Source organism: Oncorhynchus kisutch, linkage group LG13, assembly GCF_002021735.2.
Source record: "Oncorhynchus kisutch isolate 150728-3 linkage group LG13, Okis_V2, whole genome shotgun sequence".
Lineage (NCBI taxonomy): Eukaryota > Metazoa > Chordata > Actinopteri > Salmoniformes > Salmonidae > Oncorhynchus > Oncorhynchus kisutch.
In genome coordinates, this window is record NC_034186.2 from 17,561,501 (window position 1) to 17,578,214 (window position 16,714).

The following is a 16,714-nucleotide window of genomic DNA, read 5'->3' on the forward strand; positions in this document are numbered from 1 at the left end:
TTATGAGTATCTACCGGAAACTGCTTTATTTTAAATGGAAACTTACACATGGTTTTAATAACAGAGTAATAATACTGGACAGTCAGCATATAGATACAGAGAGTTATTGGCGAGTTTGACATAGAAGCCCCTAGGTCTAGAAGCTGCATTGTAGTTAGCCTGAACAGCCAGCAGTGGACGCTGTTTCACCCGTTCAAACTACAATGTAAAGTAGGGGGGAAGAGAAGGGAATGGGGACATTTATTTCTGCTATTATTTTACAGATATAAAGTAAGCTACAGTATCTTCAGCCTGCTCTGAAGTCCATTATCATATATATCTATATGTTCTTTCTTTTTTTAAACAGGTTCTGACAGTATACCTGTGTGATAAATAAAACAGGTACATACAATGAAGAATTAGTAGATAAAGAAACTGATGGATATGGACAGAAGGGTCAAAGAGGGAAGAATAGAAAGACAGGGTATGCATCCCAAATGACACCCTATCCCCTATAGTGCTCTAGTTTTGAAAGACAGTGCACTGTGAAGGTAATAAGGTGCCATTTGGGATGCAGAGGTTGAAGCGTTACGTGGGTTGAAGTTGCCCCCCAAACAACAGATTAAAAGTCAGATTAATCAGCACCCTTTGATTAGAAATGCCCCAAAAAACTGACCTTACCCCTGAAAAATCCACTCAAAAACTATCTTTAGTCCACTTTTGATATTACGGAATTAAGGGTTTAACATGGTCCACACACACCAACACAGTTGTGAAGAGGGCACGACAGCGCCTTTTCCCCCTCAGGAAGTTTAAAAGATTTGGCACGGGCCCTCAGATCCTTTAAAAGTTCTAGAGCTGCACCATTGAGAACATATTGACTGGCTGCATAACCACTTGGTACGGCAACTGCAAGGCTCCCGACCGCAAGGTGCTACAGAGGGTGGTGAGTGCAGCCCAGTACATCACTGGGGCTGAGCTCCCAGCCATCCAGGACCTCTATACCAGACGGGGTCAGAGGAAGGCCCAAATAATTGTCAAAGACTCCAGCCACCCAATGCATAGACAGTTCTCTCTGATACCGCATGGCAAGCAGTACCCGTGCACCAAGTCTGGAAACAACAGGACCCTGAACAGCTTCTACCCCGAAGCCATAAGGTTGCTAAACAAGACTGCTAAACAAGACTGCTAAACAAGACTGCTAAACAAGACTGCTAAACAAGACTGCTAAACAAGACTGTTAAACAAGACTGTTAAACAAGACTGTTAAACAAGACTGCTAAACAAGACTGCTAAACAAGACTGCTAAACAAGACTGTTAAACAAGACTGTTAAACAAGACTGCTAAACAAGACTGTTAAACAAGACTGCTAAACAAGACTGCTAAACAAGACTGTTAAACAAGACTGTTAAACAAGACTGCTAAACAATACTGCTAAACAAGACTGCTAAACAAGACTGTTAAACAAGACGGCTAAACAAGACTGTTAAACAAGACTGCTAAACAGCTAATCACATGCATACCCGGACTACCTTATTTGACCGTTTTTTGCAACTCTCTTGCACTGACTCTATGCACACACACTGGACACACACACTGGACACACACACTGGACAAACACACTGGACACACTGGACGCACACAATGGAGAAACACACTGGACACACACACTGGATACACACACTGGACACACACACTGGACAAACACACTGGACACACATACTGGACAAACACACTCACACCACAGGAGGTTGGTGACACCTTAACTGGGTAGGACGGGCTCGTGGTATTGGCTGGAGCGGAATTAGGGGAATGTTATCAAACACATGGTTTGATGCCACTCCATTTGTGCAGTTCCATCCATTATTATGAGCTGTCCTCCCTTCAGCAGCCTCCACTGACTCACACATACTTACACTGACATCCCAACACACACATATACACATAACCGTAAACATGCACACTGACACAACACACACACACGCTGCTGGCAGCCTGCTACTGTCTATGATCTATCCTGTTGCCTAGTCACTTTATGCCTACTTACTGAATATGTAGCTACCTCAATTATCTCGTACCCCTTTGCATCAACTCGGTACTGGTATTCCCTGTATAGAGCCACTATTTCAAAAACATATATATTTGTTATTATTTATCTTTAACTGCATTGTTGAAAATCCTATATCTTGAAAACGTGACTGGTGACATGCAACACATTTTGGGACTGTATCAAATCACATTTTATTTTTCAAATGCTTCGTAAACAACAGGTGTAGACTAACAGTGAAATACTTACTTATGGGTCCTTTTCCAAGAAGCATCATATGATGTGCAACTGACACTTTGCTTCTTGAAATTCCAATATGTTGAAAACTTGACTGATGACATGTAAAACATTTTCAGCACAACATGTAAAGTGTTGGTCCCATGTTTCATAAGCTGAAATAAAAGATTCCAGAAATCTTCTACACAAAAAGCTTATTTTCTGCTGATGAGTATTTCTGTCTGTAATAAAGCCCTTTTGTGGGAAAAACTCATTCTGAATGGCTGGCCCTGGCTCCCCAGTAGGTGGACCTATGCCCTCCCAGCCCCGCCCATGGCTGGCCCTGGCTCCCCAGTAGGTGGACCTATGCCCTCCCAGCCCCGCCCATGGCTGGCCCTGGCTCCCCAGTAGGTGGACCTATGCCCTCCCAGCCCCGCCCATGGCTGGCCCTGGCTCCCCAGTAGGTGGACCTATGCCCTCCCAGCCCCGCCCATGGCTGGCCCTGGCTCCCCAGTAGGTGGACCTATGCCCTCCCAGCCCCGCCCATGGCTGGGACTGGCTCCCCAGTAGGTGGACCTATGCCCTCCCAACCCGCCCATGGCTGGGACTGGCTCCCCAGTAGGTGGACCTATGCCTTCCCAGCCCCGCCCATGGCTGGGACTGGCTCCCCAGTAGGTGGACCTATGCCCTCCCAGCCCCGCCCATGGCTGGGACTGGCTCCCCAGTAGGTGGACCTATGCCTTCCCAGCCCCGCCCATGGCTGGGACTGGCTCCCCAGTAGGTGGACCTATGCCCTCCCAGCCCCGCCCATGGCTGGCCCTGGCTCCCCAGTAGGTGGACCTATGCCCTCCCAACCAGGCCCATGGCTGGGACTGGCTCCCCAGTAGGTGGACCTATGCCCTCCCAACCCGCCCATGGCTGGGACTGGCTCCCCAGTAGGTGGACCTATGCCCTCCCAACCCGCCCATGGCTGGGACTGGCTCCCCAGTAGGTTGACCTATGCCCTCCCAGCCCCGCCCATGGCTGGGACTGGCTCCCCAGTAGGTTGACCTATGCCCTCCCAACCCGCCCATGGCTGGGACTGGCTCCCCAGTAGGTTGACCTATGCCCTCCCAACCCGCCCATGGCTGGGACTGGCTCCCCAGTAGGTGGACCTATGCCCTCCCAACCCGCCCATGGCTGGGACTGGCTCCCCAGTAGGTGGACCTATGCTCTCCCAACCCGCCCATGGCTGGGACTGGCTCCCCAGTAGGTGGACCTATGCCCTCCCAACCCGCCCATGGCTGGGACTGGCTCCCCAGTAGGTTGACCTATGCCCTCCCAGCCCGCCCATGGCTGGGACTGGCTCCCCAGTAGGTGGACCTATGCCCTCCCAGCCCCGCCCATGGCTGGCCCTGGCTCCCCAGTAGGTTGACCTATGCCCTCCCAGCCCCGCCAATTGCTGCACTCCTGCCCAGTCATGTGAAATCCATAGATTAGGGCCTCATTTATTTATTTCAATTGACTTAATTCCTTATATGAACTGTAACTCAGTTCATTGAAATTGTTGCATGTTGGTTTTATATTTGTGTTCAGTGTAGTTTTTGAGTGGATTTTTCCTTTAACAACAACTTGGTGGGTAGGATCTGTAAATGTGACAAGTTGCAGTAAGGTCAAAGTTATAGATAGCCCTTGTTTGCCATTGTTGCATCCCAAATGGCACCCTATTCCCCAGTGCACTACTTTGATTAGGGGCTCTGGTCAAAAGGTGTGCACTTTATAGAGAACAGGGTGACATTTGAAACCCACACCATGTTTCTCTGATCTGATCAGCATAGCCAGGAAACACAGACCTGAAGAAAACCTATAGGTTCAAGACAGAGTCCTGTGGTGAGAGATTACTTATATTTCTGGTAAACTCTCTCTTTCTCCCCCCTCTCTCTCTCTCTCTCCCTACCTCCCCCTCTCTCTCTCTACTGCTCTGCTTCTCCTCTTGCTCCTTAAAAGGTAGTGTATTATATTATAGTATATTTTAGTATATTATAGTATACTGAAAAGCCCTTTAAAAAAATACATGACAATATGACATGCAGTGTTAGTAAGTCTCTAATGAACACAGTAATAAAAGTCCTGTTTATGCTCTCCCAGGTAAAGGAAGAGGGGTCTATTTTTGGAAACAATACCACATCCCTACCACTAGAGGGGATTAGACTCCAGTCCCTGCTGTTAGTCAGTCTGCTGCCCCAGGATAGGAGAAGAAGACTTTAGTCTTTGAGGAAAAGACGTGGTCCTGCTCCCATTTAAAAGCCCTTTCAAAGCCAGTCCATGAGTAGTGGTTCCCATTTTCTCTCTTTAGCCATTTTTGTGCCAGTTTGTGCCAGTTCTAGCATGGAGAGATTTTGAGTCTGGATTACGCCTATACTAATGGTTGACTCTCTGACACTACCTTACTCTCTTAGAGGCTATGGTTGTATCCCAAATGGCACCCTATTCCCTATCTACAGTAGTGCACCACACCCCTATGGGCCCTGGTCAAAGGTAGTGCACTATATAGGGAATTGGGTGCCATTTGGGATACATATCCTGTGTATTCTCCTTATAGATTAGAACACCGCTACTCTCAGGTCAGTTCAGTTTATCTGGCTTCGCTGTTCAGAACACTGAATTATTTTATAACCCTTTTCTCATTCTGTGTTCCATTTCTGAAGGTTTTTGTTCCATGAGATGAGTGTTTTTTTTGTCTCTTTTTATCCAACACACTGTGCATCTCTGTGCAGTCTATGCACACTTATAGCAGGGGTAATCCAGTTATTGGTAGATTGAATTGTCTTTCCATGGGTGTAAGATCATCAGTGTGCAGCAGTAGAGGGGGACTGGTTGGTTGGTGGTCAGATGGGCATTTTAGTTCCGCTTGGCCCCCACTTGCTGTCTCAACTTCTCCCTCCTCTTCTTCTCAATCAGCCTGTAGATGGGATGCAGAGACAGAGCAGTTACAGAGGGAGGGTCTGTGTGAAGGTGTGTGTGTGTATGTGTTATTACCTGTGGTTGCGTGTCTCCACTAGTTCACTGAGCTGATCTTGTGCTGCTCTCAGCTCCTCCAGACTCTGCTGATAGCTGTGGTCACCTCCTGACCCCGCCCTCTCCAGAACTGACACCTGATTGGACAGCTCACTGGTGCGGTCTCTCAGCCTTTGGATGGACGAGTACAGGTTCTGATCATCTTCCTCCTGTTAATCATCCAATCAGAACACAGAGTGGTGGCGTGATGCTGTTAGAACCATTAGAACACTAAGGCACTGATGTTCTTCCAAATGGCTCCCTATACAGCTCAAACTCAACTCTGGACCTCAAAGCCAATTACTCTCCTTTTCGCATTGTTTAGACCTGGGAAAACCAGCAGGCTCCAGACCTCGTGGGGTAAGAGTTGAATAAACCTGCCCTTTATAATACACTACTTTTGACCATAGCTCCATGGGACCTGGTCAAAAGTAGTGCACTGCATAGGAAGTAGGGTTCCATTTGGGACACAGCCAGTATGATAATATAATAATATATGGATTGGACTCCAGAGTGCCGCAGCAGTCTAAGTCACTGCATCTCAGCGCTAGAGGCGTCACTACAGACACCCTGGTTCGAATCCAGGCTGTATCACAACCGGCTGTGATTGGGAGACCCATAGGGACGTGCACAATTGGCCCAGCGTCGTCCGGCTTTGGTCGTAGTAGGCCGTCATTGTAAATAAGAATTTGTTCTTAACTGACTTGCCTAGTTAAATAAAGGTTCAATTTAAAAACAATTTAAAAAATAAAGAAAATAAATGTGAGTTTGTTCGGGGATTACCTTGGCGTTGACAATCTCAATGTGAACCAGCAGAGAAGCCAGCTCCAACTCTTCATTGTAACTGTTCTTTAGTGGAACACTCCTGTAGCCTGACAAGTCACCACACACACAGGCAGTTAATATACTATAGTATTATGATATAATATTATCTACTGTGATATATCTACACACACTTCCGAAAATACACACACGCACACACACCAACCTGTTCTTAGTGAGCGGACAGGGTAGATTGCCTGAGCCAGGAAGTTGGGGTCAGAAAACATGTCCTCCTCATAGACCAAGAAACGCAGGAAGGAGAAGGACGGATTATGGACGTCAAACACAAACTGCCTCTGAACCCACACTGGGTTCAACCCATTGTCAGCTGGAGGGGGGGAAGGGGTAGGGGAGGGAGCAAATTAAAATAGAGGTTGGGAGGAAGATAAATGTTTTCTTTTGACGTTCAGGAAGCAGGAGCCCTTACTGTACAATTTAATTGAAACATTTGGAAGAAACCCGATGCCAACTGGTCAGGCCATTACAACCAGAGACAGAGGCTATGTCCCAAATGACGTTCTAACCCAGGGCATTGGTGGAAAGTAGTGCACTATATACGGCCACAGTCAGGTTTCATGCAGTCACAGCAGGGTGCTGTGTGATTGGTGTGTGCTGTCTCATACCCACGACGTCGGTCTTGCTCTTGCTGCAGTCGTAGTCGGCCCCACACACCTCAACCTCTACAAAGGGACACACTATACTGCGGCCATTCTTAGGGAGGTGACGTGCTCCCAGTACCTGACACAGGCAGACAAACAGAAAGGGAGTGAGAGAGAGATTGTGTGTGTGTTTGTCCGTTCTAGTAGTGCACACAAGAGCGTAAATAAATAAAGCAGGTAAATTAAAAGACAGGGAAGAATGGAATGTCTCCTGATTGGTTGACTGACCTGTAGTCGGATGGTGATTGGCTCCAACCTACCTGTAGCTGGATGGTGATTGGCTCCAGATGGAGGGTGTCCTTGTCAAAGGGGTCAAAGGTGTCATCCCTCATGATGTCAGGCTGGGGCACGAAGCCACTCCCCCCACCCAGCATGAATAGAGCCTGGTTCAACTGCATGGGCTTGTCTACACACACACACACACACACACACACACACACACACACACACACACACACACACACACACACACACACACACACACACACACACACACACAGCACAATGTACATATAATACACAATCACATACAAATACTAAATACTTAAGCACACCACAAACACAGCTCCTGCATGGGCTTGGAAAAGAGAGTCAGACACACAATCTCCCTCACCAGGAGTCTGGAAGTTGAGAGCAACCAGCTGGGATCCACACAGCCACATGGGTAAAGGGTCGTAGTTAGAGGAGTCTAGTCTCTGTCCTCTGGGGTAGACCTGGAGCAGAACATACATTACTTCATATGTTGGTTGTGGGTTCGATTCCCACTGGGGCTAGGCATACAAAAATGTATGCACACATGACACATGGCTTTGGATAAAACTGTCTGCTAAATGGCTTATATAAAGGTAACTGCCAAAATAAAGGAAACACCAACATAAAATGTCTGAATAGGGTGTTGGGCACCACGAGCCAGAACAGCTTCAATGCACCTTGACATAGATTCTACAAGTGTCTGGAACTCTATTGGAGGGATGTGAACCCATTCTTCCACAATAAATTAAATTGTGTTAAATTAGTGTTTTGTTGATGGTGGTGTAAAACGCTGTCTCAGTCACCGCTCTAGAATCTCCCATAAGTGTTCAATTGAGTTGACATCTGGTTACTGAGATGGCCATGGCAAATGGATTACATCATTTTCATGTTCATCAAATCATTCAGTGATGACTTGTGGACGGACGGGGGCATTGTAATCCTATTGGGGCAAAGACATGGTAGCCAAAATAATGGCCAGCCTAGCATTTTTATACATGACCCTAAGCAGGAAGGGATGTTAATTGCTTAATTAACTCAGGAATCACACCTGGGTGAAAGCACCTGCTTTCAATATATAGTACTTTGTATCCCTCATTTACTCAAGTGTTTCCATTATTTTTGGCAGTTACTTGTATATTATAATATATATTATAAAATGATTATAATATGATATTACCCTGGAGAGCTGGCGACGGTTATACTGCAGGAAGCGCTTCCCTCTTGCCCGCGTGGCAAACTTCTCTGCCTTGGTCTCTGGGAATGATGACATATCCCGGAAACATGCCCGCTCTGTCCCGATCTCTGGAAGGGAGACAAAACCGGGTCACGCACACACACACACACGCAAGCACACACGTACACATACATACACACACAAACACACAGAAATGGTCCCTTTAGAGAGGTATAGGTAGAGTAGTGTGTCAGTTCTTACTCTCTTCGTTGAAGGGGACAGGTCTACAGTAGACCACCAGCTCAGAGAGCTCCAGCGCAATTTTCTTCCTCCTCTCCATCTGCTTCTCTTCCTGCATCTGTTACCATGGAGACCAGACCACACCGCCAGCATCAACACCAACACATCAGAGCTTCTTTCCTATTTTTAGTGTACCTGCACTGATATCTGACCGTACATTTCATATAAACTACAGTAGAGTACTACAGTTCTTCTCTGAGCTGCAATTAATGAGATATAGAGTACCTACTGATACTCAGGATAAGGTACGGATGATGTGTGTGGTGGGGTTCGAACCTGTATATGTGTGTGTGTGTATATATGTGTGTATATGTGTGATGCATTACTAACCTGTTTGTGTGAGTGTAAGTGTCCATGTGGTGTGTATGTTTGTGTGCCCATGCCTGTATGTGTACAGTATATAAGTGATTCCGCTGCACTCATTTAACTGTGGCGATGCACCACAGAAAAATCATTGCCGCCATGCAGTTTTAATGGCCTTTGTTAAAAAGATTGCACCATTTTTAGCAGCTTCATGGTTAAGCACATTACCTCTCTGCAATTTACCATGAGTGCATAGGGGGCTAGTGGGGAGCCCCAGATCCGAGCCCCAGATCGAGGGAGATTATCAGTGGTCTTGTATGTCTTCCATTTCCTAATAATTGCTCCCACAGTTGATTTCTTCAAACCAAGCTGCTTACCTATTGCAGATTCAGTCTTCCCAGCCTGGTGCAGGTCTACAATTTTGTTTCTGGTGTCCTTTGACAGCTCTTTGGTCTTGGCCATAGTGGAGTTTGGAGTGTGACTGTTTGAGGTTGTGGACACATGTCTTTTATACTGATAACAAGTTCAAACAGGTGCCATTAATACAGGTAACGAGTGGAGGACAGAGGAGCCTCTTAAAGAAGAAGTTACAGGTCTGTGAGAACCAGAAACCTTGCTTGTTTGTAGGTGACCAAATACTTATTTTCCACCATAATTTGCAAATAAATTCATTAAAAATCCTACAATGTGATTTTCAGAATTTTTTTCTTCTCATTTTGTCTGTCATAGTTGAAGTGTACCTATGATGAAAATTACAGGCCTCTCTCATCTTTTTAAGTAGGAGAACTTGCACAATTGGTGGCTGACTAAATACTTTTTTGCCCCACTGTATGTGTGTGTGTGTGTGTGTTCTCCTGCGTACATGTATAGGTGTGCGTTCATTTGTACATGTGTGTGCAATACAGTATTAACCCGTGCGTCTGCGTTCTGTGTGGCCTCTCTGATCTTTCCCACCCAACCGGTCAGGTCCTCCAGGGTGTCTGAAGCAATGTCCAGTGCCTGGCCAGGGTGAATTGACATCTGCTGGGAGTGGACGGTGAACACATATGGCCTGGAACTCTTCCCATCCTTCTGAACCACTACAGAGAGATATGGAGAGAGGAAGAGACGGAGAGAGAGCGAGAGAGAGAGTTACACATACACACACTCTTATTTCCAGTGGTGTAAAGTACTCAAGTAAAAATACTTTAAAGTACTACTTAAATACTTTTTGGGGTATGTGTACTTTACTATTTACAGTACCAGTCAAAAGTTTGGACAGACCTACTCATTCAAGGGTTTAAAAAATATATATTTTCAACATTGTAGAATAATAGTGAAGACATCAAAACTATGAACTAACACACGAAATCATGTAGAAACCAAAACAAATCAAAATGTATTTTATATTTGAAATTATTCAAAGTAGCCACTCTTGGCATTCTCTGAACCAGCTTTATAAGGTAGTCACCTGGAATGCATTTAAATTAACAGCTGTTCAAAGTTAATTTGTGGAATTTCTTTGCCTCTTAATGCATTTGAGCCAATCAGTTGTGTCGTGACAAGGTAGGGGTGGTATACAGAAGATAGCCCTATTTGGTAAAAGATCAAGTCCATATTATGGCAAGAACAGCTCAAATAAACAAAGAGAAATGACAGTCCATCATGACTTTAAGACATGAAGGTCAGTCAATTTGGAAAATGTCAAGAACTTTGAAAGTTTCTTCAAGTGCAGTCGCAAAACCCATTAAGTGCAACGATGAAACTGGCTCTCATGAGGACCACCACAGGAAAGGAAGACCAAGAGTTACCTCTGCTGCAGAGGATACGTTCAATAGAGTTAACAGCACCTCAGATTGCAGCCCAAATAAATGTTTCACAATTTTCAAGTAACAGACACATCTCAACATCAACTGTTCAGAAGAGACTGCGTGAATCAGGCCTTCATGATCGAATTGCTGCAAAGAAACCACTACTAAAAAGACACCAATAAGAAGAAGAGACTTGCTTGGGCCAAGAAACATAAGTAATGGACATTTTACCAGTGGAAATCTGTCCTTTGGTCTGAGTCCAAATTTGAGATTTTTGGCTCCATCCGCCGTGTCTTTGTGAGAAGCAGAGTAGGTGAACGGATGATCTCCGCATGTGTGGTTCCCACCGTGAAGCATGGAGGAGGAGGTATGATGTTGTGGGGGTGCTTTGCTGGTGACACTGTCTGTGATTTGTTTAGAATTCAAGGCACACTTAACCAGCATGGCTACCACAGTATTCTGCAGCGATACTCCATCCCATCTGGTTTGCGCTCAGTGGGACTATCATCTGTTTTTCCACAGGACAATGACCCAAAACACACTCTCAGGCTGTGTAAAGGCTATTTGACCAATAAGGAGAGTGATGGAAAACTACATCAGATGACCTGGCCTCCACAATCACCTGACCACAACCCAATTGAGATGGTTTGTGATGAGTTGGACCGCAGAGTAAAGGAAAAGCAGCCTATAAGTGCTCAGCATATGTGGGAACTCCTTCAAGACTGTTGGAAAAACATTCCTCATGAAATTGCTTGAGAGAATGCCAAGAGTGTGCAAAGCTGTCATCAAGGCAAAAGGTGGCTACTTTGAAGAATCTAAAATATGTTTTGATTTGTTTAACACTTTTTGGTTAATACATGATTCCATATGTGTTATTTCATAGTTTTGATGTCTTCACTATTATTCTACAATGCAGAAAATCGTTTTTTAAAAATAAAGAAAAACCCTTGAATGAGTAGGTGTGTCTAAACTTTTACTTTAATTTCACTACATTCCTAAAGAAAATAATGTACTTTGTACTCCATACATTTTCCCTAACAACCCAAAGTTTTTGTTACATTTTGACAGGAAAATCAAGAGAACATCCCTGGTCATCCCTACATCCTCTGATCTGGCGGACTCACTAAACACAAATGCTTCGTTTGTAAATGATGTCTGAGTGTTGGATTGTGCCCCTGGCTATCTGTCAATAAAAAAACTTGAAAATTGTGCCATCTGGTTTTCTTAATATAAGTAATTTGAAATGGTTTATACTTTTACTTTTGATAATTAAGTACCTTTTAGCAATTGCATTTACTTTTGATACTTACGTATATTAAAAACCAAATCATTTTAGACTTTAACTCAAGTAATATTTTACTTGGTGCCTTTCACTTTTACTTCAGTCATTTTTTATTATGGTATCTTTACTTTTACTCAAGTATGACGATTGAGTACTTTTTCCACCACTGCTTAGCTCTGTAAAACTACCCAATAGGGTAAACATACAGACCACTACCACTCACTGGGCCGCAACTACGTGGCAGGTTGGCTCATCAGTTACACACAGACTGACCTACGTGGCAGGTTGGCACATCAGTTACACACAGACTGACTTACGTGGCAGGTTGGCTCACCTGTTACACACAGACTTACCTACGTGGCAGGTTGGCTCATCAGTTACACACAGATTGACCTACATGGCAGGTTGGCACATCAGTTACACCCAGACTCACCTACATGGCAGGTTGGCACATCAGTTACACATAGACTCACCTACGTGGCAGGTGGGCACATCAGTTACACACAGACTCACCTACATGGCAGGTTGGCACATCAGTTACACACAGACTCACCTACATGGCAGGTTGGCACATCAGTTACACATAGACTCACCTACGTGGCAGGTTGGCTCATCAGTTACACACAGACTCACCTACGTGGCAGGTTGGCACATCAGTTACACACAGACTCACCTACGTGGCAGGTGGGCACATCAGTTACACACAGACTCACCTACATGGCAGGTTGGCACATCAGTTACACATAGACTCACCTACGTGGCAGGTGGGCACATCGATGAAGCCCTTGAGAAATGTTCCTAGTGGACTGTTCTCTGTAGACTGGACCAAGAAACAGGAAGTCAAAGACACAGGAAGCAGGAAGTCAGGACATGAAGTTAGCTTCATTCCCCTCTAACTACTGTAGAAGGTGTGTGTGTGTGTGTGTGTGTGTGTATCATGAATGCATGAACATGTCTATGTATGGCCTATGTTTGCCTATATTATAACGTACTGCCTCGTCTCCTGTCTCGCGGGCGGGTGAGTTGGGGACTTCTTCTACGTAGTTGGCAGGAAACCACAGCTGCTTCTTCCCTCCGTAATCACCTCGCCACCTAGGGGCCGGTGGAGGGAAATCCATGATTTAAAGACAACTCAGAGAAATGTTAATTATCAACTCCATTCATCAACCCACATTGGTTTTCATCCATAAAGAAACGTAACCGGGGTGACCAATGTGCACTCTAGCCAATCAATGACATTGAGTAATCGTTAAGTGCCATGGAGATATGAAAACCCTGTTCCACTCACCAGCCTCCTTCCTGCTTGTCCACGCTGAGGATGAGGGCCTGTTTGGGGAAACACAGCTCATCGTCCCTCTGGGCTCTGTAGTCATACAGGGCCTTGACCGTACACTGCAACACAACAACACAAACACTAAATCATACAGGGCCTTGACCGTACACTGCAACACAACAACACAAACACTAAATCATACAGGGCCTTGACCGTACACTGCAACACAACAACACAAACACTAAATCATACAGGGCCTTGACCGTACACTGCAACACAACAACACAAACACTAAATCATACAGGGCCTTGACCGTACACTGCAACACAACAACACAAACACTAAATCATACAGGGCCTTGACCGTACACTGCAACACAACAACACAAACACTAAATCATACAGGGCCTTGACCGTACACTGCAACACAACAACACAACAACACAAACACTAAATCATACAGGGCCTTGACCCGAGACACGATCCGGGACCCGAGCGGGTCCTGATCCAGAATTCTAAATAATGTCATTTCTGGGTCAGATCTGATATGATTGTCACGGGTCTCGGGCATGTGTCATTTCAACTGACTTGTCCGGAAGCGCCCATACAGATCTAAATACGACTGCTTCCGTAGAGAGAGAGAGACATTTGATCATTTATGCTGCTACCTTTCACGAGAGTGGCGTGTGTAGCTTGTTGTTGTTGATGGCCAATCAAAAGTCATCAAAGCGGCAGTAGGTTACAGTGATAGAGCCTCTGTGTGGCAAAAGTTAGGAGATGTCTAATCAATGGAAGATGGAATTAAAATGATGGAATTAAAAGTTAAAGGATAGGCTACAACGACCAAGAGCCAACAGCTAGGCTGCAACTTAATATTCTGAATGAGTTATTGGGGTCTGAGACGCCGAAGCCTCCCACCATTAGCTCTGACAAATTGAAAACCCTAGTGATTGGCAACTCCATTACCTGCAGTATTAGACTTAAAACGAATCATCCAGCGATCATACACTGTTTACCAGGGGGCAGGGCTACCGTTGTTAAGGCTAATCTCCTCCCCTCCTGTCTCAGCCTCCAGTATTTATGCTGCAGTAGTTTATGTGTCGGGGGGCTGGGGTCAGTTTGTTATATCTGGAGTACTTCTCCTGTCCTATTCGGTGTCCTGTGTGAATCTAAGTGTGCGTTCTCTAATTCTCTCCTTCTCTCTTTCTTTCTCTCTCTCGGAGGACCTGAGCCCTAGGACCATGCCCCAGGACTACCTGACATGATGACTCCTTGCTGTCCCCAGTCCACCTGGCCATGCTGCTGTTCCAGTTTCAACTGACCTGAGCCCTAGGACCATGCCCCAGGACTACCTGACATGATGACTCCTTGCTGTCCCCAGTCTACCTGGCCATGCTGCTGCTCCAGTTTCAACTTCCACCTGACTGTGCTGCTGCTCTAGTTTCAACTGTTCTGCCTTATTATTATTCGACCATGCTGGTCATTTATGAACATTGAACATCTTGACCATGTTCTGTTATAATCTCCACCCGGCAACAGCTAGAAGAGGACTGGCCACCCCACATAGCCTGGTTCCTCTCTAGGTTTCTTCCTAGGTATTGGCCTTTCTAGGGAGTTTTTCCTAGCCACCGTGCTTCTCCACCTGCATTGCTTGCTGTTTGGGGTTTTAGGCTGGGTTTCTGTACAGCACTTTGAGATATCAGCTGATGTACGAAGGGCTATATAAATAAATTTGATTTGATTTGATTTGATTAATCTGAATATGGTGCTGGCTGAGGCTAAAACTGGCGAGTGTAGAGAGTATAGAGATATTGTTATCCACGTCAGCGCCAACGATGTTAGGATGAAACAGTCAGAGGTCAACAAGCGCAACATAGCTTCAGCGTGTAAATCAGCTAGAAAGATGTGTCGGCATCGAGTAATTGTCTCTGGCCCCCTCCCAGTTAGGGGGAGTGATGAGCTCTACAGCAGTCTCACAACTCAATCACTGGTTGAAAACTGTTTTCTGCAACCTCCCAAAAGATAGAATTTGTAGATAATTGGCCCTCTTTCTGGGACTCACCCACAAACAGGACCAAGCCTGACCTGCTGAGGAGTGACGGACTCCATCCTAGCTGGAGGTGTGCTCTCATCTTATCTACCAACATAGACAGGGCTCTAACTCCTCTAGCTCCACAATTAAATAGGGTGCAGGCCAGACAGCAGGCTGTTAGCCAGCCTGCCAGCTTAGTGGAGTCTACCACTAGCACATTCAGTGTACTCAGCTCAGCTATCACCATTGAGACTGGGTCTGTGTCTCGATCTAGGTTGGGCAAAACTAAACATGGCTGTGTTCGCCTTAGCAATCTCACTGGAAAAAAAGACCTCCTCCATTCCTGTCATTATTGAAAGAGATTGTGATACCTCACATCTCAAAATAGGGCTACTTAATGGCAGTTATAGGCAATGAACTAATCACTGATCATAATCTTGATGTGATTTAAACATGGCTTAAGCCTGATGAATTTACTGTGTTAAATGAGGCCTTGCCTCCTGATATTCCCTGCGCATCCCACAAAGGCATTTATGATAGCAAATTTCAATTTACAAAAAGAAACGACTGCGTTTTTGTCTTTTGAGCTTCTAGTCATGAAATCTATGCAGCCTACTCAATAACTTTTTATTGCTACTGTTTACAGGCCTCCTGGGCCATATCCTGCGTTCCTCACTGAGTTCCCTGAAATCCTATCGGACCTTGTAGTCATGGCAGATAATATTTTTGGTGACTTTAATATTCACATGGAAAAGTCCACAGACCCACTCCAAAAGGCTTTCGGAGCCATCATCGACTCAGTGGGTTTTGTCCAACATGTCTCCGGACCTACTCACTGCCACAGTCATACTCTGTACCTAGTTTTGTCCAGTGGAATAAAATTGTGGATCTTCATGTTTTTCCTCATAATCCTGGATTGTCGGACCACCATTTTATTACGTTTGCAATCGCAACAAATAATTTGTTCCGACCCCAACCAAGGAACATCAAAAGCCGTGCTATAAATAATCGGACAACCCAAAGATTCCTAGATGCCCTTCCAGACTCCCTCCGCCTACCCAAGGACGTCAGAGTACAAAAATCAGTTAACCACCTAACTGAGGAACTCAATTTAACCTTGTGTAATACCCTAGATGCAGTTGCACCACTAAAAACCAAAAACATTTATCATATTGTTATTTTGAATTATTTTGCTCCTTTGCGCCCCAGTATCTCTACTTGCACATTCATCTGCACATCGATCACTCCAGTGTTTAATTGCTGTATTGTAATTATTTCGCCACTATGGACTATTTATTCCCTTACCTCCCTAATCTTAATACATTTACACACACTGTATATAGATTTTTCTATTGTGTTATGGACTGTATGTTTGTTTATCCCATGTGTAACTCTGTGTTGTTGTTTGTGTTGCACTGCTGTGCTTTATCTTGGCCAGGTCGCAGTTGTAAATGAGAACTTGTTCTCAACTGGCCTACCTGGTTAAATTAAACTGAAATAAAAAATATATATATAAATAAGAAACTAGCTCCCGGGTATACAGAAAATA

The 16,714-nt window shown here is 45.1% G+C and overlaps 1 protein-coding gene across 1 annotated transcript in view; it reads right to left on the reverse strand.

Annotated features, from left to right (window-relative positions):
- LOC109882317 (1-phosphatidylinositol 4,5-bisphosphate phosphodiesterase gamma-1) overlaps positions 1 to 16,714 on the reverse strand; it is an 85,011-nt gene continuing 68,297 nt past the window's right edge. The window contains exons 21-33 of the mRNA XM_031785705.1: positions 13,150 to 13,253; positions 12,854 to 12,953; positions 12,615 to 12,681; positions 9,702 to 9,868; positions 8,448 to 8,544; positions 8,190 to 8,314; positions 7,374 to 7,473; positions 7,021 to 7,166; positions 6,725 to 6,839; positions 6,268 to 6,429; positions 6,063 to 6,151; positions 5,262 to 5,449; positions 1 to 5,184 (exon numbers count right to left, since the gene is read on the reverse strand). Of these exons, the coding sequence (XP_031641565.1) occupies positions 5,124 to 5,184; positions 5,262 to 5,449; positions 6,063 to 6,151; positions 6,268 to 6,429; positions 6,725 to 6,839; positions 7,021 to 7,166; positions 7,374 to 7,473; positions 8,190 to 8,314; positions 8,448 to 8,544; positions 9,702 to 9,868; positions 12,615 to 12,681; positions 12,854 to 12,953; positions 13,150 to 13,253 (1,521 nt within the window). The 3' untranslated portion in view covers positions 1 to 5,123. The remainder of the gene's footprint in view (positions 5,185 to 5,261; positions 5,450 to 6,062; positions 6,152 to 6,267; positions 6,430 to 6,724; positions 6,840 to 7,020; positions 7,167 to 7,373; positions 7,474 to 8,189; positions 8,315 to 8,447; positions 8,545 to 9,701; positions 9,869 to 12,614; positions 12,682 to 12,853; positions 12,954 to 13,149; positions 13,254 to 16,714) is intronic.